This window comes from Amphiprion ocellaris, chromosome 17 (assembly GCF_022539595.1).
Source record: "Amphiprion ocellaris isolate individual 3 ecotype Okinawa chromosome 17, ASM2253959v1, whole genome shotgun sequence".
Taxonomy (NCBI): domain Eukaryota; kingdom Metazoa; phylum Chordata; class Actinopteri; family Pomacentridae; genus Amphiprion; species Amphiprion ocellaris.
Genome location: NC_072782.1, coordinates 5,040,260 through 5,066,964, shown reverse-complemented (window position 1 = coordinate 5,066,964; position 26,705 = coordinate 5,040,260). Strand labels below are relative to the sequence as shown.

At 39.8% G+C, this 26,705-nt stretch overlaps 1 protein-coding gene across 1 annotated transcript; it reads right to left on the bottom strand.

Moving 5' to 3' along the window:
- Positions 1–1,066: 1,066 nt before the first annotated feature.
- On the bottom strand, positions 1,067–22,811 carry nrarpa (NOTCH regulated ankyrin repeat protein a). Its single transcript, XM_055019203.1, has 2 exons — positions 22,456–22,811; positions 1,067–1,530 (listed from the first exon to the last, which is right to left on the bottom strand). The coding sequence occupies exon 1, from the start codon at positions 22,809–22,811 to the stop codon at positions 22,473–22,475; it is 339 nt and encodes a 112-aa protein (XP_054875178.1). The 3' UTR covers positions 1,067–1,530; positions 22,456–22,472.
- Positions 22,812–26,705: the final 3,894 nt, after the last annotated feature.

Sequence of the window (26,705 nt, the reverse complement as noted above, 5' to 3'; positions counted from 1 at the left end):
TAAGGTGGGAATTTCTGTTGAGCAGCAGGTGAGCTGCTCTCTGCTGCAGGTGACAGACAGATGAACCTGTTATCTCACTGATGTACTCATCGTTGTTTGTGAGCCAGCAGTCTGTCACATCAGCTGCTTCCAGGTTTCAATGTCTGAAAGGAAGCGTGAGCACTAGCAGGTAGGTGTGACTGATGTAGTTTGATATATTTCCAGAAAAGAAATATCTGTCATGAATATCTCAACTTAATAAAAAGAACACAATCAGAACATTTTTGAATCAGCTAATTTTATTATTGTTTAGCTAATCAGAAGGTGGTTGTTATTAAATTCGGACGGTTATTTATTTGTCATTTTAGTGATATCCAGTCATTTTTTATTAATAAGTGATTGTTTCCATAATAAATAATTATGGAATTTGTAAAGACATGATCATAATGAATATAAAAAACATTAGTTTTTTTTACTTTTAATAAAAATGGATGCAAGGTATATCATATGGACTTCAAAAGTCCCTCTATTATATATTGACCCAGCTGTTGTGTTGCTCTAACTTTCTCTTTTTAAAAAAACTTCAAAGCTGTTCCATTAGATTCAAGTCAGCCGACGTACTTGGCCAGATTTTCAAGCCTCAAAAAGTGAATGAAAATGAAAATATCTGAGAAGGAAAGACCTCAGCGTGAAATATTGGAAATACTGATGACTTAGACAGATTTTTCTTTGTACATTGTTGGAAACCACTGGTTTAATTTTTAGCAATGCAGTTTTTGTGTCATTTTTATGCGTGTTTTGGTAAAACGTTTTTACATATATATTATTACTGTCATAGGGAATTACAGTTGGGTGGAACAAAGTGGATTTCATATGCACTATATCTGTGACTGTACAAAATTTCCTGCATCTAAAATAAATACATTTGGATGAATGTTTTTAAATATTCACAAATATTAATTTATCTGTGGTGAAATTAATTCTATTAATTAATTCTAGACTGTTGCGCTGCAAAGGGAAGGGTAACAACTTTGAAACTTTCTACATGTGGGGCTTTATTGTAACAATTCAAAGAAAAACACATATCTTAAGGTTCAAAGCTCTTCATATTTATTTTACACATACAGCAGTGGATTGGGATTCCAAACAATAAAGGACATAATGCCACTTTTAAGACGACATTAGAAGCAGTTCTGTCATGCACATAGCTTTCTAGATTGAGGATTACCGTCAGAAGGGGGCGACGTTGCTCCAGTTACAGATGCTCCTCATATAGTTCTCTCAGTCTCAGTCAGATCCACATTCTCATGTATTCACACAGCAAATGATGAGTCATTCAGTGCTGCAGAATGACCACATAACCTCAGCGCTAGGCCTTACATATCCTCTCTCTCCCTCCTGCGAAGGAGCCAGGCTTCCTGCTCTCAGTTCCCAGAGTTCCCGGCTGCTGGCAGCAGAACGCTGGGAATATCCGGATAGGAAGAGGAGGTGACATCACAGCGGTGACCTTCCGTACCAGGCCAGATCACCTGGTGCTGCCTGGACGAGAACCTACCGAACAAACACACACAGATAACCGCATGCTTTTGTTTCCAGCTCACATAGAAGACATGTTACACATTCACTGAGACAGCTCATGACACATTTTCACACCTCGGTTTGCTTTCCAGGAAAAGACTGAGACAGACAGAAGTTCTTAAGAAGACAGAAGAACCGTTACGCAGAAATTTTCCAACACCAAGAATTTGACATGAAGATTCCTTTCACAGTTCAGCTGAATTTTTAATTGTTTATCAGATTGTTTGTTTATATTGCTCATTTTAAATACATGTTGTGCAAATATATAGTGACTGAACATTTTTAGAAAGACACAAGGAGTCCAAAAGTTTAATAAAGCAGAAGAGAAAATATTAGCTTTTTTTTAACATTTCAGACAATTCCAGTGATAAAACTACTCCCTGTTTGTCCACACAAGCCTCCAGGTTGTTTACCATCCTACTGAAAAGCTAATCAGGATCCTGAGACCACCTCTCTTAGCAGCTGCAGTAGACATTTTATGATTCTACATGTGTTTTTGGTCACAATCATAAAAAATATCTGTTAAAGAAAGCTAGAGAGATTTACTAAGTCCATTTTTGCATTCAGTATTTTCATTTCATGCATCCTCTCACTTCGGTTCTGTAATGTTTCAGAGTAAAATAGCAGCAGAAGTAACACTAGTGCACACCTATTCATTTTTATTTTTAGATTTGAAACCGAAACAAAGACATAAATTTGATTTTAAAAAAAGAGAAAACAATCTAGCTGAAGAATACAAAAACCCAGTGAAGACAGTAATACACACAGGTTGCACACAGATGGGAAGTGAACATACACACTCTGAATATATGGCCTGTAGTGGAGATATTCACTGACTTTTCAGTAGCGTCTTTAAAGTTCTATTCTTTAGAGGAAAACACACAAAAGCCTTTTAGTTGCACAAACAAAGACTTACAAGCACACAGCTTTGGATGTACAGAAAGAACACGCCTCTGACGAGAAGAGAAAAGGAGACAAACATCGAAGTCAGCAGGTGAGAAAAAAGCATTGATGTTGTTTAATACCAAATCGGTAAGAGATTGGAAGAGAGAATGTACTGTAGGGATTCTCTCTCTTCTTTTGTCCTGCCGACAGGAGACCCCCACTACATTTAAACACACACGGCGGTGTTTCCCTCACTTCAGAGGACGTTACAGTGACTTACGTTCATTTCCCACAGATCTAACTGAACTGTAATCTCTTCTAACCAAACCCAAACCCACATCCTAAACATTAATCCAGATCTCATCACTTTTTTTCCCTCCTTCAAGTTCAACTCTGATTGCGTTGCCAACCAACTGGCAGCCGTGAGCATTTAAAGACCCTCTGCTCCCCCTCCTCTAAACCCCAGCTGTGTCATCTGACTGGTTTCACTCAGTCTGAGATCTAACAGATGGTTGTCCAAAAACACAGATTTGGGATTTTCAGGTTTGAAAGAAAGCTGGTTGGCCATTTTTTATGAAATATCACTCAAGCAGAAGTAAGTTTGTCAGTTTTATAAACAAGTCAAACAAAGATAGCTCTAGTCAACATTGCAGCATGTAGTGACTTGTAGCTCTCGCCTAAGTAACTTTATTAGGAACAAAAAGTTCATCTAAAATTTAAATGGAACAAGGCAGGGCAGCGTGATGCCAGCAAGGTAAGCATGAGAATTGTGTCCATTTAAATAAACACAGCAGTCAAAATATCCAGTTCAAGTGCTGCTGCGAACACTTTAATTAGCTACTAAACATAATTGTTATCAAAATGATCTGCTGAACCTCTTGAAAGAACAAGGTGAAGGAGAAGAAGAGTGTTTAGGTAAGGGCAGAAGGGTAAAAAAAACACAGAATAAGATAAGATAAAACTTGATTAATTCAGAAGGAATTTGCTTATCCAGAAAATGCTTAGAAAAAAGGCATAACAAAAGCAATGCAGTGCCTAGTAGAAAAGCATTAAGATATAAGTATGACACATTACCTTCTAAAAACTCCCAGCTTAGAATACTTCACATTGCAAACATGATCTTTTCATGACATAGCTCAGAAGTTATTTTAAAAGCTTCCCTACCTATGACACCAGCATTTAGCAAAATTACATTAGACCTCAAATAACTACATATGATGGTACTTTAAATCAAAAATTGTTGAACCAGGACTTCCCAGGTCGTGAGTCCATGATAAAAAGAGGCCCTCTGCACATCATGTATGTCCTTTTATTACCTTTCACAAGTCATTCTTTGTAACACTGTCATTTTGTTTGGTTTAAAGTTCAAAATATTTGCCTATAACCTATTTGATTTCACCCCAACATGCCTAATGCGTATTGTAGACTGAATAATCTGAGCCCAGTGCAGTCCACCTACAACCTACGGCGCTAAAAAAGCCACAAACTGCAGTTCCCTGAACGGCCACTCGAGGCTGACTCTACAAGTGAGTTCATCCCCGTTGAACGATATTAAAAAGCTCCACTTCTTATCAGAAATAAACAGGTTTGTAGCCTGGTCTACATATCAGCTGTGGTCTCTACCCAGTCATGACAACCGTACAGGAGTGATATTTTATACATCTCACCCATTTAAGTTGTATTTAGGCTTTAAATTATGCATATTTAAGGGTATAACTCTGCTTCTGGGTGTGCAGTGAAGCACAGCTCAGACCTTCAAGCCCTCAGAATGATTCATACACATTAAAATTACATTTTTTGATTTTCAGTGTATGACAGATTAACTTCAAATGAGGTAAATCTGACGCGTTTGTACAAATGGTTGGTTTCTGGCATCCAGGCAACACAACATCCAGCTAACACACCTGCTTCTCCTTCTTCACCTAACGCTAAGTCACTGGATCTCTTGATTTTAAGGTCCATCACAGAACAATAACTAGAATTTTTATTTATTTGCCAATAATTGCTCTATTAATCCAAACATGGGTAGGTCACTGGAACAACAACTTTTCATAAGTGGGTCAGAAATGTTCCATTTTAATGGCTTTTTTAAAAAATAAATATATGCCATCTTTCCTAGTTAGCTACAAAGCAAGGTTATGAAGCCAAGACAACCTCTACAGTATTAGCTGGAAAGCTAATGTTACACTGTAAAAAAAATGCTCATAAACTTTATGGTGAAAAACTGTCAAACCATGACAGTAAAAATCTGTAAACTCTAAAACAGTTTGAATCACCATAAATAAGTTAATCAGGAGAAAACAGTATTTTTTTCTCTTGAAAAAAAATTAAATGTTAAAATTAAATGTTAAAAACGTTTCTTAAGAACATTCACAAAAAAATCAGCCAAAATCCAGCGAAATTCACTGGATTTTGGTTGATTTTTATGTGAATGTTCTTAAAGAAAATATTAGAAGTTTTACTGATATATATTTAATCACTTTAGATATTTTTAGGATTTTTTGGAAGATTTTTACTCATTTTTTTGAAAATATTTACAAGAATTTTCTCACCAATTTTGAGGGATTTTTTTAAAATGAAACTTTTAAGGGAAACTTTTAAGGAATTATTGTAATTTTCTTCCTGAAGGTTTTGCAAATTTTCAGAAATTTGGGGAAGTTTTTTGCAGAATTTTTGGATTTTTTTCCGACAAGGAAACAATATTTTTGGTGCCTGTAAATGAAGACAACAGGAGGGTTAATAAAAGGGATATATTCATTCCTTTCTTCCCTTTATGTGTTGCATGTATTCACTTCTATGAGTTACTAAAGGTCATTTTGTACATTATGTTGAGCAATAATGTGAGAATCGACAGTCTCCACATGTTTATGAATGTTTAAATGTACTTTTCTGATCTGATTTGTCATCACACACCAGATGACCCTTGACCAACTGACCTCAGAAATATCCAACCCTCCACTGTCTCTGTGCACAGTGTGACGCTGCAGCCCATTCTGCTTTGATTGACCTCTCTTTGACACAAACACACACTGAGGGTATACGACAACTCGTTGCACTCCCAGACAGGCAGACACAATAGGAGACCCGACACATTCCTTTCCCCAGGTGGCATAAAAGACGCAGCCAGATCAATGTCCTAATGGGCTCCAAACCAATGACAGACCATTATTAACCCCTGATGGCTGCGAGCTCCTCATACACTCTGCCAGACTATTGTGTGACCACTGTGTGTTTGTATGCTGACTATTGTGTGAGGGTTTTTTTCTATCATGTGGACCTGGTTAACTGACTGGACGAGGGGTTTAACTTTGAAACTGTGATCACGTGTGTCATCCTAAAAGGAGAAAAGTGGACTTTAGCAGACACCAAATTGAATCAATTCACTCACAGCATCATCAGAGATTTAGATTCAGAAAAAATAAGGTTGTTACTGTCCGACAAACATCAGTGATTCAACACAGCAACAAATTATAACTGAGTACCACCTCATCATGGGTGGAGTCACAAAACAGTCACTGTCCTCGAACATGGTCTATAATAATGCAGCAGCAGAGTGGAGGCCACTCTCCCTCCCGTTGCTCGTCGGTCGATGCCCGTAAATGACGTCCATTTGGCTAAACCACTTCCAACACCTATGGTTTGACTCACTCTGGCCGTTGTGGTCCTCGATGGACCGATAGTCACTTTTGGGCTTTTTCAGCTTCTCCCGACACTGCTTCATTGTCCTACTGTATCCATGGCGGCCATCCGCTCAGAGATCTCCTGATATACTTTCTTGTTGCGAGTCGCATCGTCCAGCTCCCTCTGTATTCTTTGGTCCGCCACCAAAGACAGAAAAGTCTCGACCTCTTCATTTGCCCACAGTACAGGTCTGGTGTGTCGTCACTCCCTGTCCAATCAGTGGCCTGCACTCTGTAGACATCACATTATCGGCTCAGCTCACTTGGAACCCCAGCCAAGAAGGTACTAAAATAGTACCTGGTACCAGGTACTGCATCCTAATGGAAAACCTCACAAACCGAGTAGAGTCGAGCCGAGTAGGTGCTGATGGAAAAGCGCCTTAAGGGGTCAAAAAAGGTTCGAGGTCAACCAGAGAAGATATGTTGACACTCCTAAAAGGTTTTCATCATGGAAAGATGGACTCCATTTGAGACATTTCTTACATGGTGTGGAAAACTGTACCAAAAGTTTTAAACTTACAACTTCTTTTTTAGTTATACTTCTTGCTTGGGGCAAAGGGGCAGGAGGTCTCTTGGTAATGGTTTCATTTCATCCTCCATATAGCTAGTAACACTACATTTACGGACAACCCAGCAGTGTGTTTGTTATCTTATTCAGGGGCAGAATCCTGGTGCGTAAAAATATCCTCAGTTGTGTAAATTTAAGAGATACTGGAGTGTTTGGGTTTTCTTTCCATCACATCTTTCCACCACATTCCCTCGCTTCCTCCCTTCACCCCCCAGCAGCTCTCAGATTCAGCTGGAGCTCCCTCACCCCCCATCCAACTCACCATTTCTCCCCCAGGCCTCCACTCCAATTCCACTACAGCCATGTGTGTGTGTGTGTGTGTGTGTGTGTGTGTGTGTGTGTGTGTGTGTGTGTGTGTGTGTGGAGGGCTGGTGGTGGGAGGACAATGGGCAGTAAGGGGGCTAGTTGAATAGGACCATTGAGTCTGCTCAGCCAAACAGAAAATCATCTCCCATCTCACTTCAAAACCCACAGCTTCACTCTGTACAAGCAGGCCTTTATTCTCCATAATTACTCTCTGATACACATGTATACACACATGGGCACACACACACACACACATACATACATACATATAAATGTATATCACATGAATGCCTATATGAATCTATATGAATAATTCAGACACACTGACTCTTGACACGCTCAGCTCTGTTCAAATGATACCCTTAATTATTGCATTAACAGCTGAACCTGACACCTCACTTACAGAGAAAGAAAATCCATGTATGACATTCTGTGAAATTACACACACAGTTGTTTTAATTCTGCACATGAATTGGACGGAAAAGGGACAACAAGCAGAGATGAAGCCCGTCCTTCTTCACAAACATCATGCAAGTCTGGGAACATATGTTAAGGCAATAGGTAGAGAAAAAAACAAACGAAAAAAAGTAGGATTTCTCACTCTTAAAGCTTTTTTTGTTTGTGAAAGTTGTGTATTTTTGTCAAGTCACAAGTAATCACTATAATATCTGTAGCTGCTATACAACAATGACATCATTTTGTTAAAAATAATCTAAACTTTGCCTGTCTGAAGACACCTGCTTTGTTGTTCCAGAGTCTGTGAGGCTCTGAGGCTGGACTGCAGCCAGAGTACAGTATGTACAGATCTGATCAGAACCAAGTCCGACTGCTTCCATGTGGTCCTGGAAGATGCAACGTGTGATCTGACTGTTGTGCTCAGATACTTGCAGTGTAATGCTTCTGCAGTTTTATGCTCAGTTTCAATATGAATTTAGCATTAAATAATGCATCTAAAGCCATAAAGTCATTTGACTGTAGGTTTTGATTTGTTTTTTATGGACTCGTTCATCCTGGTTCTGGAATGTACTTAAATTTCAGACGTTTTTTAGGTAGATTCTCAGTTGTCCAAACTTGCTGCTGATTTCTATCAGCGGAGTCTCTGAAATCAATTACAATGCCAACATGCTGTAACCGTCTTTTTAAAAAAAATACTGTCAACTGTGTTTAAATATTTACTGACAAGATGTGAAGTTTCTTACAGCTGCTTATTTTTATTTAAATGGTCAGTAACCACATCTTTCCTTTTAGCATGCTAACCATCTGACTGATGAAAACCTGGTGTTTCAGTCCAGTAAAGTTGAGAAGCTATAATCCGCTTAGTACATACTCACACTATATTTAGGAATTTACTGTCCATCTGCGTCGCTCAGATATAGGATGGGATGTGCACTCAATCACCCTGGAAAGAGACAATTCTCCCAGTGCATTTGGAGATTAATTTCCAATACCATCTAAGCCTCGTGTTCTTTGCAGTAATAGAGAAAATTGCTGCAGCAGCTGTGCCTCAATATGTGTTAACAACCTAATTCACTGTAAGCCCTCTAACAAGAGGTATTATCGTAAACAGCCTGTCAAACAAAGGCAGAGGGTCTTGACAGAGAAAGTGCTGTGGCAGAGAGCAGTATCACCGTCACTTTTTGTCAGTGCTACACTGGGCCATTTAAACTCCACCGAGCTCGTTAGCCTACATCCAGCAGCCCTGCAGTCTGCTCATTGTGCATCAGCACACTGAATCATTGTGTTGGAGGATAATCCAAACCGGGTGACTGGTACACTTTATCCTGCAAGGACAGGAAGGTGGAGATATGGATCTATCTTTGTATGTATCTATGTATGTATGTATGTATGTATGTATGTATCTATGTAAGTATGTATCTATGTATGTATGTATCTATGTAAGTATGTATCTATGTATGTATGTATCTATCTATCTATCTATCTATCTATGTATCTGTCTCTCTATCTCTCTATCTATCTATCTATCTATCTATCTATCTATCTATCTATCTATCTATTCATCATCCATCCATCCTTCTGTCCATCTGTTTATCCATCAATCTGTCCATCTATTCATCTATCCATCTATCCGTCCATCTGTCCATCTATCCTTTTGTCCGTCCATCCTTCTATCATCTATCTATCTATCCGTTCGTCCATCTGTCTGTCTATCTATCCATCCATTCATCATCCATCCATCCTTCTGTCCATCTGTCTATTGATCTAACTATCCATCTATCTGTCCATCCGTCCATCTATCCATCCATCTGCCATCTCTCCATTCGTCCATCCATCCTTCTATCCATCTATCTATCCGTCCGTCCATCCGTCCATCCATTCATCATCCATCCATCCTTCTGTCCATCTGTCTATCGATCTATAATCCTTCTGTCCATCCGTTCATCTATCCATCCGTCTGTCCATCCTTTTATCCATCTATCTATCCGTTCATCTGTTCGTCCATCCATATTTCTATCAATCTATCTGTTCGTCCATCTGTCTGTCTGTCTGTCTATCTATCCATCCATTCATCATCCGTCCATCCTTCTGTCTGTCTATCGATCTATCTATCCATCTATCTGTCCATCCATCCATCTATCATCTCTCAGTTCGTCCGTCCATCTGTCCATCTATCCATCTGTCTATCCATCCATCTATCCATCCAGAGAGGATGTTGTCAAGGCAACATTCAGCAAACATTTTAAGAATATTTGTGGACTGACAGTATCATTAGAAAATGTCATCCTACTTTTAAAGTGAACATTCTGGGAACTTGGAAGAAAACATGAAGAATGTGCTCAGAAGGATTTTAGATTCTAGCTGGGTACCTATTCAACAACACAAGTGTGGGCGTCCTTCTACACACACTATTAACCCAGTGGGGTAAGAAAAGTCAGCTGATCACAACTCAGCAGCTGATAAATTCTCTGAACAGGCAACAACCATGCAGATATTGAAAGTTTTCTTTTAGCTTACAGTTGTCAAGGTATTATAAAGCAGCACTGTTTTAGCTTTCTGGTCAAGTTATTTTAAAATTTTAGCATGTTTATGAGAAGAAAGAAAGGAAAAGAACCCCCCCCCCCCCAAAAAAAAGGTGAAATGTACCAAGCTACAAATTTCTCTGTAAAAGCCTGATTTTTAGATGAATTAGAGAGACGAGTCTTATTTTTATACATTCCTTAAATGACAGATCTTAGAACCTGGACACTATTTTATTTTATTTACTACGAGGCATTAATTTAAATCCTGAACAGATGAGATGTTAATTTCTTTCTACGAAACACAGAAATAACAAACCATCAGATGCTGAAATCATACCAGAGAAATGATAAGTTTTGTTTTAAGAAAAAATTTCGAACTGACCCACATTGGTTTTTAACCCTCCTGTTGTCCTCATTTACAAGCACCAAAAAATATTGTTTCCTTGTAGGAAAAAAATCCAAAAATTCAGCAAAATTTCCCCAAATTTCTGAAAATTTGCAAAACCTTCAGGAAGAAAATTCCAATAATTCCTTAAAAATTTCCCTTAAAAGTTTTATTTTTTTAAAAATCCCCTGAATTTGGCAAGAAAATTCTTGATGAGTAAAAATCTTCCAAAAAAATCCTAAAAATATCTAAAGTGATTCCATATATATCAGTAAAACTTCTAAAATTTTCTTTAAGAACATTCAGAAAAAAATCAACCAAAATCCTGTGAATTTCGCTGGATTTTGGTTGATTTTTATGTGAATGTTCTTAAGAAACATTTTTAACATTTCTTTTTTTCCACCGAAAAATGTTCAAAGATTTCCCATAATGTTCAAAATGTGGATATCAGAAGTTTCACTGTGAAAATATGTATTTTTTCCACATTTTCAAACTTTAAAACAGGTCAATTTTGACCTGCAGGACAACATGAGGGTTAAAAAAGCTGACTTTTCAAATTGAGACAGATCACATATTTTCAATTTTGTGCTTTTCATTGTTTCTTGAGTCCTGATTTCCAATTGTTATTTTGGAGTATTTTGCGTTTCAGCACCCTGAGGATCATATGTAATCAGGGAAACTTTCAGATAAAACTTCTACTTCTTCTGGGCAGAAAGGCAAAGCAAAATCTCCACGAGTGTGAAGAAGCTTCAAGGTTTAACTGACACTGAAGTGGTGCTGCGTCTTAAAGTCCACGCCTGCAAACTCATCACAAAAGCCGGTGTCCAGAGTGTCTAAAAGCAACATCTGGATAAGCCTGAGAAGTGTGGTAACGTTCAGAACACAAACAGCGATTTAGGAGGGTGTCCAAACTTTTGCACGTGACACAATGACTGTTCTATGAAATTTTTTAACAAGTAAAAGAAACTGTGCATGAGGATTGCGGGGGATATAATTATCTCTTTTCAAGACTTGGGTTTGGCTTTTCTACAAAGTGTGTAATTGTGCCCAGACTTTAGCATACAACTATACATACATGGTGGGACAAAGGCAGCAGGAGACGTGGAGTTGGTGTGTGTGTGTGTGTGTGTGTGTGTGTGTGTGTGTGTGTGTGTGTGTGTGTGTGTGTGTGTGTGTGTGTGTGCGTGTGTGTGCGTGCGTGGACAGGAGAAGGTTTGGTTGGGGGGTGTTGGGTTGAAGCTCCATATGGGCACCCCACCCCTCGTATCTGCCCCTCCACCTCCCCTCCTCCTGCAAACAGGCAGATGTCAAATGGGACGTGCCTCCCTGGTGGGGCACAGGGTCACACCGCACCGGGGCAAATAACAGAACAGGAGGACAGAGAGAGAGACAGAGAAATGCCTTCCTGCCAACACCCTCCCTCCCCCCTAAACCCCCCTCCCCAAAACACACCAAGAGGAGATGTACACACATGCTAGCAGAAGAAAAGCTGCTGACACAAACATGCCAACACACAGACACGCTGCATAGCACCACAAAGACAAACAAACTCACACATCTGATCACGTTCACACTCATTTTGGGGCAGATTTTTTTTTTAATCCCAAAGAAAATAAAACATATGAAGAAATATGAGGACTGTGAATTGATTAATTAAAGTTTTGTTGTTATAAGAGGTCCAGAGGGGCGTTTTTGTCCTTTTATTTCGCTGTATTTTGTACAATATCCTTTTGGTTTTTGATAAATAAAAACCAGAAATGTAACAAAATGTGACATTAGTCCGTTCAGTTTTAATATTGATGACGTATATGGGGTGGATATAATATTAGAAACATTAAAAACACCCGTCACATTTACATCTAAAAAAAAGAAAAACAATATGCAACTACTATGTAAGCACTAGGATCATCTTTTCAAACATTTTTTGGTTACAGCTTTGCAGCTTAAACATGTTTTTTCTTATAAGACAGTAAATTTAATTTAATTGATCTTGAATTTCCCTCTGGATTAATAAAGTATCTATCTATCTATCTATCTATCTATCTATCTATCTATCTATCTATCTATCTATCTATCTATCTATCTATCTATCTATCTTGATAATTAGAATAGTTTGTACAAAACCTAAAAGTCAGACAAAAAAGCAAATTAAAGACATAACTGTGTCCTTTGACCATCTGTAAAAGCCTTTTTTTTTGTCCTAACATTTCTGTCAGTCAGTGACCGATTAAACAAGAAAGTAAACCTCAGATGCTGGAAAAACAATCACTAGTTGCAGCATTGAATGCATTGAAATTCACACCGCAGCCTCAAAAATTGGCCATAAAGTTTTATCAGTAGAAGACATTTTGCTGAATTTGTTTTTTGCTTTTTTTTGCATTGACAACTGACTAACTGACTGTTAAATAAACATTGATTCCTGTGTGCATGCCTTTAAACTATCTGGCTGCAAAGAGAGATGCAACTAGACCCGAGGACAGGTGTCAGTGTGTGTGTGTGTGTGTGTGTGTGTGTGTGTGTGTGTGTGTGTGTGTGTGTGTGTATGTGTGTGTGTGTGTAGGTATGGGCTGTAGTCCTAAACAAAGCAGGGGAATGGACACACACACACACACACACACACACACACACACACACACACACACACACACACACACACACACACACACACACACACACACACACATGCTGCTCTCAGTGTGTCGGGCCCTGAATGGTTACGCCCGCGGGGCAGGAGTAAGGTTACTTTACATACTGCACTTACAGCTCCCTTTACCACTGGGGTATAAAATGGATTTGAATGAGAAAGAAGGGGAACAGAGGGGGTGGAGGGGGCAGGAGGAGAGGGGGAGAGAGAGGGGTGAGAAGGGGGGAGGAGGAGGAGGAACAGGGGGACTCCCTTTGTGTAACAGGAGGTCTGCTGCTGCTCTGGCATGGCTATGAAGATGGAGGGTCACTCTCCCTGCTCTCCCTCCCTCCCCTCCTGTCCTTTTACTATAGGCTGGCTGCTCCGTCTCTCCTCCTCACCCCCTCCCTCCCTCACCCCCTGCCTCCCTCCACCCATCCCTTCCTCCCTATTAGCATAGCAGCTGCCTGATACAGGGCGTAGGGTGGAGAATGGCCAGGTTGCTGTGTGCATATGTGTGTGAGGGTGTTTTGCAGGAGGGGGGGGTGAATAAGGGAGGAGGTGGTGGTGGAGGTGGAGGGGAGGGAGGTCCAGTCAATGGCGGTCCGTCTGGCTGGTGAATAGCAGCTAAAGCAGGCCCCCGCGAGCGAGACAAAGGAGCCAGGAGGGAGGAGATGGGGCTGGGGGTGCTGGAGGGAGCTAGAGGGAGGTGGTGGAAGAATGAGGCAGTGAATGGAGCGTCTTGTCACTGGAGCTATGGGGAGAAGCACAGAATGAACTGGAAGAATGAAAGAAAAGTTCAAAAAGGAGCGGAGGGCAAGGAAAAGACCAGCCTGACCACCTGTCTCTCTCCCTCGCTCTCTCTCTCTCTATTTCTTTTACTCCCCTTCTTACTCGCAGGCAGACTTTGGGGAGGGGGCTGCTCGCCGGCCGTGTTTAGCGACAGACACGTTTTTGTTTTCAGAAAGAAAGTGCAAAATCAGCAGGATTTAAAGGTCACTGTCATCGCTGACTCGCTGCTGATTTCACCGAGGTTAAGATCATTTTGGGCTGCGTTCTGGGAAACAAGCAAATGAAAGGTTGGACAGCGTTACACAGATTTTTACAAAGAATGAACACATAGAAAATGTGCTGATAAGCGAGGAAGCGAGACTCTTGAATATGATTACGGATGCATAGTTGTTGCCAAGGTAACAACCAAACATGATGCAAATAAACAGTCATATGAGCCACTGGTAGCACTTGTTACACATAAGATCTCATCCACCACTACCTACCTGGAAGCAAACAGCAGACAAACAATGTTAGCGACGAGTTTTTCAAACATGATGGTGCATTTAGTGAGCATTGGAGTTGGTAGAGACCAAAATAGGAGCAAAAAAAGATGACATTTATGTTCCAATAGTTCACCACATTAACTTTATGAGGTAATATCACCTGGGTCAATACATAATAGAGGGACTTTTGAAGTCCATGGGATATATCTTGCATACATTTTTATTAAAAGTTAAAAAAAAAGCTTTTTATGTTCATTATGATCATGTCTTTACAAATTTTATATTTATTATGAAAAAACTCACTTATTATTGAAAAAATTACTGAATATCAATGTCAACTAAATAACTGTCCCAATTTCATAGCAACCACCTTCTAATTAGCTAAACAATGATAAAATGAGTTTATTCAAAAATAGTTTTGATTGTGTTCTTTTTATTAAGTTGAGATAATCATGACGGATATTTATTTTGTAGCAATATATCAAATTTTAGATGGAAAATATCTAATTGTATCTGTGTCCCAGAAATCACTTTCCAATAAGTTCCCCATTACAAAAACACCTCTCAAGGAAGTGTGTTAATTCCAGATCACATGACCTGCTCCACATGATGTCATTTCCTCCTGAAGAAAAGACTGGCCAGACTCCAAGGCTTTCTGACTTATTTAATATAAAGTAGTCAACAGGTTTACTACAATATCTTTAGAAATAACTTTCAATTTCAATTTTACTCAGTTGTATATATAATATTTAGAAGAATTTTTCTGTAAAAATGCCATGTGGTGTTTGGTTATAAGTGGCCATGTTGATTTTAGGCCTGGAAACAACAAAAATATCAACTATGATACCTGTCAACTATGTTACAAAAAGTCTCGCAATTATATATTGACCCATCCACAGATACAGCTTCTCAATGCAGAGAAACACTCCCAAAATAACAAAATCTACAAAAAAATGACTCACAATTTCTCCAGAATGACTAAAAAAATGTTCAAAATGACTCAAAATGTACAAACTGACTCGAATATGACCAAAAATAACTCACAATTTGAGACAAAGTGACAGAAATCTGGTAAAAATGTCTCAAATATTGTTTAAAATGACTCATAATTTGTCTAAAATCACATAAACCTCTCCAAAAAATCTCAAATATTTTCCAAAATGACTCAAAATAAGTCCAAAAATTACAAAAAAAAAAAATGTTTTGACAAAAACTTGACGAAGAATGTGCAAACTGACTGACTACATAATATAAAGTAGTGTGTGAGTCAAGTGTAGATTTATGGCAAGTCAACAGGTTTACTACAATATCTTTAGAATATTACTTTCAATTTCAATTTTACTCAATTGTATATATAATATTTAGAAGAATCTTTCTGTAAAAATACCATGTGGTGTTTGGTTATAGAGGGTCATGTGGATTTTATGCTTGAAAACCGCAAAAATATTATCCTAATACCAAAGCCAGTAAGTTAAAAACAAAAAGCTGTTTATCTCATTCATCCTGTTGAAGAGTCAAGTGTAGATCTCAGTGTATCTTTAAGATATCAACGAAGAGTCTGTTGGGAAGGTGTGCACTTCTTGGAAAAGCTGCTAAACAGCTCTGAACACAATGTACATGCCGGAACACTCCTGATTAATTATTATAAACATATTTACGGCCCAGCATGCCCACGCATTCTCAATTTCTCTGGCTGATTAGACGTCTCCTCAGGTAGAAATCGGGTGGAGCTCTAACGGGAATTCAGACAACAAACCAGCTGCGTGCTATCAACATGTTAACCCTGGTGTCGTCCTGTGGGTCAAATTGACACGTTTTAAAGTTTGAAAATGTGGGAAAAAAAATATATACATATATTCACAGTGAAAAGTTCCTCATTTTCAACATTTTTGGGAAATTTTTCAACATTTTTTGGTGGAAAAAAATGTTTAAAAAATGTTTCTTTAAGAACATTCGGAAAAAAATCAACCAAAATCCAGCGAATTTCACTGGTTGGTTGATTTTTTTTCTGAATGTTTTTAAAGACTATATTAGAACTTTTACTGATATATGTGTAATCACTTTAGATATTTTTAGGATTTTTTTTGAGGATTTGTATTAATTTTTTGAAAATATTTACATTTTTTTAAAATTATTTTTAAAAGTTTTATTTTTTGCCAAATTTGTGGATTTCTTTTTTTTTTTTTTTTTTTTAATAAAATTTTTAAGGGAAATTTTTAAGGAATGTTTGGAGTTTTCTTCCTGAAGATATTGCAAATTTTGTATAAATTTGGAGAATTTTTTTGCTGAATTTTAGAATTTTTTTCAGACAAGGGAACAATATTTTTTAGTGCCTGTAAATGAGGACAATGGGAGGGTTAAAAAAGCTGGTTGAAGACGCAAAAACAAAACTCTCAAAGGATCACAAAGCAAAGAATATAAAAGATTAGGCAACATAAGTGGAGTCACCTGTGTGCTACAGGTGTACGAGGAGATTTCAACCAGCATCTAAGAAATATTTTGGAAGATTTCACCATCTGGAGCCCAGATAAACTGACTTTCTCTCATATTAACTAAATGCTAACCAGCAGGAGCTAACAGGGTTTTTGCACACGAGGAAAAGAAGTGCTGTCAGTTCCACCTAAACCACCAAAATTCACACAAAGTCAAGCAACATAAAACTGCAGCCTGTTGTCTAATTCGAGATCCTGGAAAGACTTAAACGTTTCAGTACATTCCTCTTTGCTGTCATCACTCCACAAGCCCCTGCAACGACTCTCAAAGTTCCTCATCTGTGTTCTCATCACAGACACACAACTGATCTCATTCAAACAAGCTGCTGGTTGCACGTTATTACCCAATCAGACGGCAATCAAGCCCATACACTCTGAGGAAGTTCTCACAATTCAAGGCTCCCATCATTGTACACATGTTGAACAGGAGCCGTTATAAAATGAGGAATTCATTGTTGCAAAACCAGTTAAATTGCATTTTACACATATCACAAGATGTTCAGTTAATCTGGTGTGTTACAGATCAAGTGTAACCCTTCAAATGAGGGGTGGAAGCATGGATATGAATATTTTATGAGCCCCTGAACAATGGCCTTTTGAATAGCGATGGAAGATAATCACACAGATGCACTTGATTGCAGCTGCTGTAACATCAACCCGCCAACAATATTTAACTGTCTCTGCTTCCTGTGAAAGACAAAAACAGACGATATAAACTGACTTTTAACTGTTAGATTTGCCAGTATGGGGTGTTGGATTTCTTTTGATGAACTGATTTTTGATGCTTTTGGTTTTCGGGGCTCGACGAAACTCCCCAAACAAATATTTTCCCCTCGCTGCCTTCTCTGCAAAAAATTCCTCCCCAGAATGCCTCGTGTTGTCTGGCTGCTCCAACGCAAAAGGCCAGACCAAGATGAGCGAGGAAAGCCAAGGCACATGAAGAACCTATTAGGGGGCCTAGCAGCCAGCAGCAACCCTGGGAGGCCAGCCAACTCAGTGTGTGAACAATGGGAACCCAGCTCAACAAAAACATCCTGCAGAAGTGAGAGACTGGGGAGGGAGGGAGGAAAGTACAAGCGAGCAGCAGGCCAGATAACCCGTTCTGCCTGCCACGATATCAAAACACACAGAGGGGCTGGTGTTTTTGAGGAGCTCACTTTCCTGGTGCTCGCATGTGACAAAGAAACGCATCGGTTGGTGTGAGCGTCTGAGCTGCTTTAAATAGCACAAACTTTTACTTGTCGCTAAAAACCAGAAGTAACACACTACTCCTTTTTGCTTTTTTTTTCACATGAACTCAGTATCACACCAAAACTTTCTCAAACCACAGCCGTTATTTCGATCACATTTGCAACGCTCTTTTACTCAAACGTTCAGAGCCGAAGTCGGTCGACACCCAGAGAATGTTGCAACAGGTCTGACATGAGAACAGACGAAGAATTCCCACAGTCCTCCACACAGAAATACAATATCAGTTACAACTCAGCATTTCTAAGAAACCGGGTGACTCAATTAGAGGTAGCATTTCAGATAAACAGGTGCTGATAGTCGTGAAAAACGTGCTTGAAAATCAGTGCTGCAAGTAGAGAAATAAAGGATGAAGACAACTGCACTCCAGCACAAAATGATGATTTACAGGCTGAAATTAAAAGTACAGAAAGCACAGACTGACAGTGTTTCTAGCTGCTAATGAAGCAACATTTTTTTCTCCTTTTTTGACAATTGAAGTGAGAGTGGTTAACAGTTTAACCAACCATTTTCATGCATCTTTATAACACGATAGGCCTCATAGTACATTAAAAAAAACACACAAAAATACACAAAATAGCAAGATTTTTTGCTTTGTTCCCTTACAGCAAGTTGAGTTTTTCTTTGCAGAGGAGTTTGGGAGAGAGCGACACAAAGATCATTTGAGAAAGCATGTAAATAATGAGTGACAGACATGTAGAAGTGCATGCAGAAGCAGAAGCAGTGAGCAGGTTGTTAGCAGAGAAGCCGAACGGCAGCGCAGAGCTCAGGGTCTTCATCATTAGAAGGAGAGCACAAGAGGAGAGTGTGTTGGAAAGTTTTTGAGTGTGTGGGGGTAACATAAAACCATCTCTCCCACAACACACACAGGGGAGGGGACCCTTCTTTAAACTGAGCCTACCCACAATGCACCGCGCTCCTTTATCCCGGCAGTGAAAGGATGAGGCCAGATGAATGACAAAAGGAGAGAATGGGGATCTGGGTTGGGCCCGGCTTGGACGACAGGGAGGGAAAAAGAGAGAGAGAGCGAGCGAGCGAGCGAGCAGGGTGGGGGTGTGTTTCCCAAACCAACCTTTTCTATGGAAAATGCAGGAGGAGGGAGGAAGAGGAGGAAGAGGAGGGAGCCCGAGCTGCAGAAAACATAGCTTTTTGCTTTGAGGAGATGAGAAAGAAATGTATGCATACACAGAGGATTTGAGTTTAATGATTTCTTTACTGGCTTGTACACAAACGTACAAAAATAATACAGCACTCATCTCCACATGACATCGCGTCATCATCACAGTGTTACAAATGTTCAAAAATAAAAAGAATACAAACCAAAAAAAAATAAAAAAATCCAAAAAGTCAGACATGATGGAACATCTGCATCACTCATGAAAAGCCAACCAGTTCCTATCCTGCTTGAAATGAAGCAAGACCAGAAACACCAGTTGGCCCAAAGAAGTCAGCACTTTTTCTTTTTTGTTTTTTCCTCCATTTTTTTTATAGAAAAAAAAATCATCTCACTCATGTACACCAAATCCGGCAGCTGGCTCCTTACGTCATAAATGTTATGACCCTGGTAAGCCAAATAACCGCACAACCGTGCAATTTTCAATCATGTTACAATGATCTTACCATCAAATGTATTATTCCCCTTTAAAAAACAAAACAGGAAGACAGCACTTCAGAAAAGAAAGTGCCCCAAGATATCATCATCATCATCATCAGCATCGATATATATATCCACATGTATATATACATACACCCAATCACAGAGATACACGCATCTTTGTTGAGAAACATCATGTTTTTTCCACAAAGTAATACACACATTAGGACATTATCACCTGGAGCATATATTTATACAATAGTATTTTGTTGTGTTTGTTTTTTTCTATTCAGAAAAAAATTAAAAATGTTGACACATAAAAGCCAACTTTTCAACAACAGTCATCAGTGCAATATTCAAACAAAACAAAAATTTAAAAAAAAAAAAAAAAAATCAAGTTTAAGACAAGCAATGCATATTTCATTTGTTGCCTGATACCAATCTATACCTTGATGTGGTGGAACTATTGTTTGTTTTCTGGTTAATTGTGTTTGTTCCAGGTTGAAATGGGAAGTTTTTCAGTCTGGATGACTGATGAAAAAAAAAAACACACACAGCGACACAGGCCTCATGAGAAACACACAATAACACCTCACACACACACACACACACACACACACACACACACACACACACACACACACCCACACACACACACAAAAATAAAACAAAACAGAAAAACTCACACTTTCTGAACAGCTTCTCATGAGGTGAACCAGTGCTGCTGTGAAGCTTCTACACAACTGTTGGCCATTTGAGCAGTAGGCTTTACAAAAAAAAAAAAAAAATCAACATTAACAAGAAAAAGAAAAACATACAAGCAGCATTGTTACAAATGTTAGGGTGCCATGACTTTCAAAATGCAGCAGGCAAGTTTCCGAAACCAAATTTTCCTTTTCTGTGACATCCTGCAACAGTCATGTGTTGTTTTTTTCTCTTTAAGTCTTCATCGTCCAACAGTATTAGGGTCCTGCTCAGTAGTAGTAACTATTCCAAAGCCTTGGCTCCTGCAGTTACCCGGTACGAACACTGGGGGCGCACAAGGCTCCGTATTTTTGTGCAATAAAACTCCCTGCATTTATAAGTCATGCGATGCAATTCCACTTTTTTCTTTTGTATGACTGAAAATAAAACAAAAATACAGGCTGATGAGGACAGAGAGGAAGAGCAGAGTGGAGGGTTGCAACAAAATGAGTGTGACAGAGACTCCCTTTGCAGAAACAATGATGCGTTTTGCTTTGTCAGCACTGGTTTGGTTGTAGTGTAACGTAAAAAAAAAAAAAAAAATAACTGTCCCGACTGACTTGAGGATGCAGGAGAATGGAGCTGATTGCATCTTCTGGAACCGAAGTCCATCTATGTTGGGGCTACTGGCGTGTTTGAGGATCACACAAAACGGTGAGACAGAGGAGTGGTGAGAAGAAGGAGGAGAAAAAAATAGCAACTTGAGAATACTTTATATAGTCGAGGTAGCTGGGAAAAGGCAACCAAACAGTCATTTTTTTTTAATGGAAGGAGGAGAAAAGTCCTCATGAGGGTTCAACAGGCTCTAACAGAGGAGGATGCGTGGGAGTGGGTGGGTGGGTGGTGGATGAGTGGGGTGGTGGCAGGTCAACCTCCACACGGGACAGTTTTTAAAACAAGCAGCTTGAGTCACCCATGATATTCTTACACTACACAGAATGTCTTTAAAAAAGGAAAAAAGAAAAAAAAAGAACCACAACACAGTCAAAAAATGCATCTTCTCAATGTACCTTCATAAATAAAAGAGGAAAACCCCAGCCTGCTTTCACAGTGATGACTAGGATGTTAATAAAATACTGAAAGGAGATTATAAAGTGAATTCCAATTTATTTATTTATTTTTTAACTTTTTTTTTGTTTTGTTTTGATACAAAGCGAAAGCAGCGGTTTTCTTTTTTTAAGTAACACAATGACCACTGGCAAAGTGGTCGCACTGGCCTGAAAAAACTGGACGCCAGCATGGCAAGATCTGCTTGCAGAGCGCATTCAGCTACTTTAAAAAAAATTCCTTTAAAAAAACAGAAACAAAGTAAAGCTATTGTGTACAGTACTTCACAACAACGATGGAGTCAATTGTTGTTACATAATGATTACACATCTGGAAACAAAACGTGTTGGATAGCCATAATACCGCCCTTTGAGTTAAAAACAAAATAAAAAAGAAATCATGAATTTATTAAAGAAAACAGACCTCTGGTAGCCAACAGAGGGCAACCCTTCTACTTCTTGTTCATGCGTCTTCCCTTTCAGATATTCCAGCATGCAGCCATGTAGCATCAAGTGCCGTGTTTTCATTATAAAATAACTTAAAAAGGGTTTTTACAGAACAATGAGGAGCAACAGGTCAAATCTGCGCTCCGACAAAGAAACTATTCAACTGTACTGAGAACGGGGAGGTCAGGGACAGAGAGAGGAGGAAAACTGGGCCATCTGCACTCTGCGGTCCAAACACACACGTGATGCACAGACCGGGTTTCTTTAACAGTGGACGACACGATCTAAGATGCACATTCAAGAGGAAAAGCTTTAGTACCAACAGACTCACCGAAATGGGTGCTTTTTCTTTTTTTTCTGTTAAAGATTGGTGTGGAAGCGCTGCGTGTGTGTGAACCATGCAGAGAGGGCCCCGTTTGGTTTACAGTGAGGAAAGATTATTGTGCAGGCCTATTTTATTTCCTGTTTTTTAATAGAATTTGGCACAACTATGTAGATAATGGCAGTTTTTTCGCTTTTACAAGAGCCTGGCTTTCCCGTGTGTTGTTGTGTTGCAGTTCTATATTTCATCTGTTGTTGAGTTGTTATTTTTTATGTTCTACTTTTTTTCTTTTCTTTTTATTACCTGACAGCAGAGACAGATCACCGGGCGCCAGAGGAGTACTTGGCCTTGGTGATGAGGTATAGCACAATGTCTTGGTGGCCCCCGAAGGCGGCGATGTGTAAAGCGCTCCACCCTTCCCTGTTGGCCAGCCGGATATCTGCGCCAAACTTCACCAGCAGTTTTACCAGCTCCAGGTTGCCGTCAATGACGGACTGGTGCAGGGCCGTCTGTCCCTCCGGCCCGAAGGAGTTGACGTTGAACTCGCAGTTTGTCATGTTCTGCAGCAAAGAGTGCAGCTCCTTGGTGTTGCCCTTCTTCACCGCCTCCTGGAAAACCCTCTGCGGCGCGGAGCAAGTCGACACATCCGCCTGGCTCATGGTTGCAGCTCGCTGGAGGGCGGGGAACAAAGTAATCCTGCCTGGGCTCTAAAGCTGATAATAATCGTCTTCTCCCTGTTGAGCGTCTCTGGTCTGGTAAGAATGCCACAGTTACACTGGATTATAACCAGCTGTTAAGGCACTTTAAAGTACTAAAACGGAGAAAAAATATCACTGTATATATCCCAAAAAGGACAAGAGAAGAAATGACACACTCGGTGTGTAAAAATGTTAATATTTTAGAGATCCTAAATCCCCTAAAACATAAAAAGGAAGCTCTCAAGCGATCCAGGGGTCTCTGGATATAGTTCCCCCTCTGGTTCAGCAGCAGCAGCAGCAGCAGCAGCAGCAGCAGCAGCAGGTAGCTACACAAGGGGATGGAGAAGAGAGACACCTCCGACTTCTCACGGGGAAGCTGGTGTTTGACCACTATCTCCACGGGGCAGCCTCCTCCTCGGTGTTGGATCCCCGCCGGTTCTCCTTGAACGGTCCAACCTGTTTCCTGGCTAAATGTCGCTGCTCATGTGGCGGCCAGGGTGTCTGGGAAAAGATTAAAAAAGACAAGAAAAAATCCGCATGAATCCCGATTCCTCACAGCAACAGACTGCCAGAGAGACACCCCACATTCCGCCACATCCAAGAGTGAGAGAGACTCAGGACAGCTCCGTGCGCACACGTTTACGCACGGATTCACTGCTTGGATTTCGCCACTAAACATGTCTGGAACTGTAATCCGCCGCGGATTTGTGACTTACCTGTGACAGATGGACGGGTCCGTAGCGACGTAAACGATAGAAATCCACCGTGTGGCCCGGTCTGTGTCCTCCTCGCGGTCCGTGTGAGTCTCTGCCCTGCGCTGCGCTCTGGAGGAATATTTTACGCGTCCGTCCTTTATTTGCATGACAATACCTTCCCAAAGAATCAACTGTGGAGGAATGGGCGGAGACCCGGGGAGGTTATAGGCTGCCGGCTCGGTTAGGGGGAGGGATCAGGGAGAGTAGGCGTGGTGTCGCTGAGGAGGGGCGGGGGGGGGGGGGGCGCAAACGTTTGCTGCAGAAATATTAAACAAGCCGCCCGCAGCAATATTGTGGTGATCTCTATATCCGATCTCCTGCAGCCAAGCCCGTGAAGCGGATTGAAAGTGCCGGAGCTGCAAAGTGCTGAGAAAGCGGAGGACCGTCCGCTGGATTAACACCAACAGGAACTTGGAACAAAAAAGTCAATCGGGTCGCATCACAGGCATGTTCGGAGCTTCAGTGGGAATTTTGCGCATTCAAAGCAACAACGTTACTAACAAATAAAATGAAAAAAAAAAAATAAGAGAGATAGTTAACAATTATTATTAATACACAGAATTATACTTCTTATCAGTAGACGAATCTCACTATTGGCTTGTGGATTGTCAGAAAATATTTCTTATTTAAGATCAGAGCAGTCTATCATATGTGGATTTATTGACCCTCTGTGGTGTTTTTGGGGTCTGATAATGTCTCTGTGTCCAGGAGAGGGTGTGGGTGAAGCTGTATGTGGCCTAACTTTCCCTGCAGGTTGACTCCAGGTAACCATCTCGGTGAATTTAAGCACAAATATGAAATAAAAAATGACTAAAATTATGGGAATTTTGTCCAGCATTCATTTCGGATACACGTTAATCTAATTCATTTGAAGAGTAAGGGATTAAAATGGGACATGTGAATAGTTTTAGCAGTTCAAATGGAAAAAGTTAAACCCTCAAAGAGCCTGTTTGTTTCTAATTCTAAACCAAATGGCCGGGTCTCTCCGTCATACATCTCCATATAAAAACACCTCCGAGGAGGAGATTATAGGTGGCTGTTCAAATCATAAACGGCGGATATAGTCCAGTTGTTTTTAAATGACTAGACTGTGGGACTTCAAATAACAAAAGCCCTGCGCTACTTCCTTTTTGCAAGTGAAAAGAGGTGACGCTTTGCGCAGATTGACACGCCGCTCAGCTGCCCTCGCCACCGTGGGAACTGGGCGCCCGAGTGTGTGTGAGGCGCGGAGAAAAAGGTGATGATAGCTACTGACAGACAGAGAAAAATGAACGTTAAAGCGAAACAGAGATGGATAGATAGAGGGAGGAATATATGGAAACCACAACCAGGCAAGGCAGCGTCTCTCTCTCGGACCGTTTGCTCCGTTCGGCGGCCCAGACTTCATCTCATCTCTACTTTATGAGCCGCTCTGGCTTGGCGGCTTTCACACTCTCCTCTTTTTCCCACACTCTGAACTGTACTTTTGGCGCACGTCTGCGGCTGCATCTGCTTGCAGGAGTGTGCGATTGTTGGTCGGAGCGTCAGCGTGTGGGAGAGACAGCAGCAAAGATCCCACGTATGGAAGCCAAAAAGAAAACCCGACTTCATTTAATCTAAGAGTGCGCACAGAGCTGAAAAAACGAGTTCAGCAGCTCTTTAGATGAACTCAGCTTTGTGTTTAGAGTTCAAGATGAAGATTTTGGTTTCAGATTGGCTCCCAGGTGTCCATAAAAGTCGTAAAGCACCTGAAAGTGAAACAGTTCAAGCCACAGTCGTGTTTATTACTGCAAACAACTTTGAAAATGTCATAATGTACAGTATGTCAGTAGTAGCATTCACTTAGCATCTTTCCATAAGTGTCATATGCTATATTTTTGCATTTTTTAACATATCACCTGACAATACCACTAATTAATCATAATTACTTTTATAAACTGGAGGATAAACTAAGCATGTAAATCAATGTGGGTAGCTTGGGTCTATTCTGTTCAACAGCAGCACACTTAAGAGTGAATTCTTTTTGGATGTTGGAACATCTCAATCAACTCATTCCATGATTCTTCTTTTAAACTTAAGTGTTCTAATAATCAATCTGAGCACCATGTTTCCACTATTTTCTATAGCAAGCTAAACTAAAATGGATTATTAAGGTTCTGCAGCTGTCAAAAAAAAAAATCATTGTCCACTTTTGTAAAATTGTGTTTCTGCCCAGTTTCAGAAAAGAAGATGCCGTCTAATATGAGAGAATGATTGATTTTAGGCTCTAAAGCAGGGGTGTCAAACATGCGGCCTGCAGGCCAAACGCGGCCCTCCAGAGGGTCCAATCCGGCCAAAGGCTGACTTTGTAAAGTGTAAAAATTACATAGAAGACATAAACTTCTAATTGTAAATTTGGAAAAGTATAAATTTAAAATAATTTCTAGACCGTGACAAGTTGTTTTCATCATAAAGTAAAATACTAGATCGTTCATTGTTCTTTTGTCATTTTAGGTCTCATTTTTGTAACATTTTCTCTTTTTTTGTCTGACTTTTGTTGTTTGTCTCATGTTTTGTAGTTTTGTTTCTCGTTTTTGTCGTTTTGTGTTTCCTTTTTGTCTCACTTGTGTTTTTTGTGTTATTTTTGTCATTTTGTGTTTCGCTTTATTCATCATTTTGTTTTTTTTGTCTTGTCTTGTCTATTTTTGCCATTTTGTCTTACCTTTGTTGTTTGATCATTAAGTAAAATACTACATCATTCAGTACCAGATAGCTGTAACTAAATGTTGTGTTCCTTTGTAGACTCTGTGATCTGGAAGTTGTAATGTGTAAATGATAAACTGAGGCATAATATTGTTGAAATTGAATTTATTTTTCTTAAAACAAAGGAAGGATTTGGAGTTGTGGTTATTTATAAGTTAATTTGCTGTGATTTTACTGGCCCACATGAGATCAAATTGGGCTGAATGTGGAATCTGAACTAAAATGAGTTTGACATTCCTGCTCTAAGGGTAAAACTGACTCCACTTTTGTATTGTAGTAAAGTTTGGTTCATTGGTGATGCCGGTAAAGTTAACACCAAAGACAAGTATTTCCGCTGACCAGTAGTCATGCTGATATTTAGGTCTCTGACAACAATAAG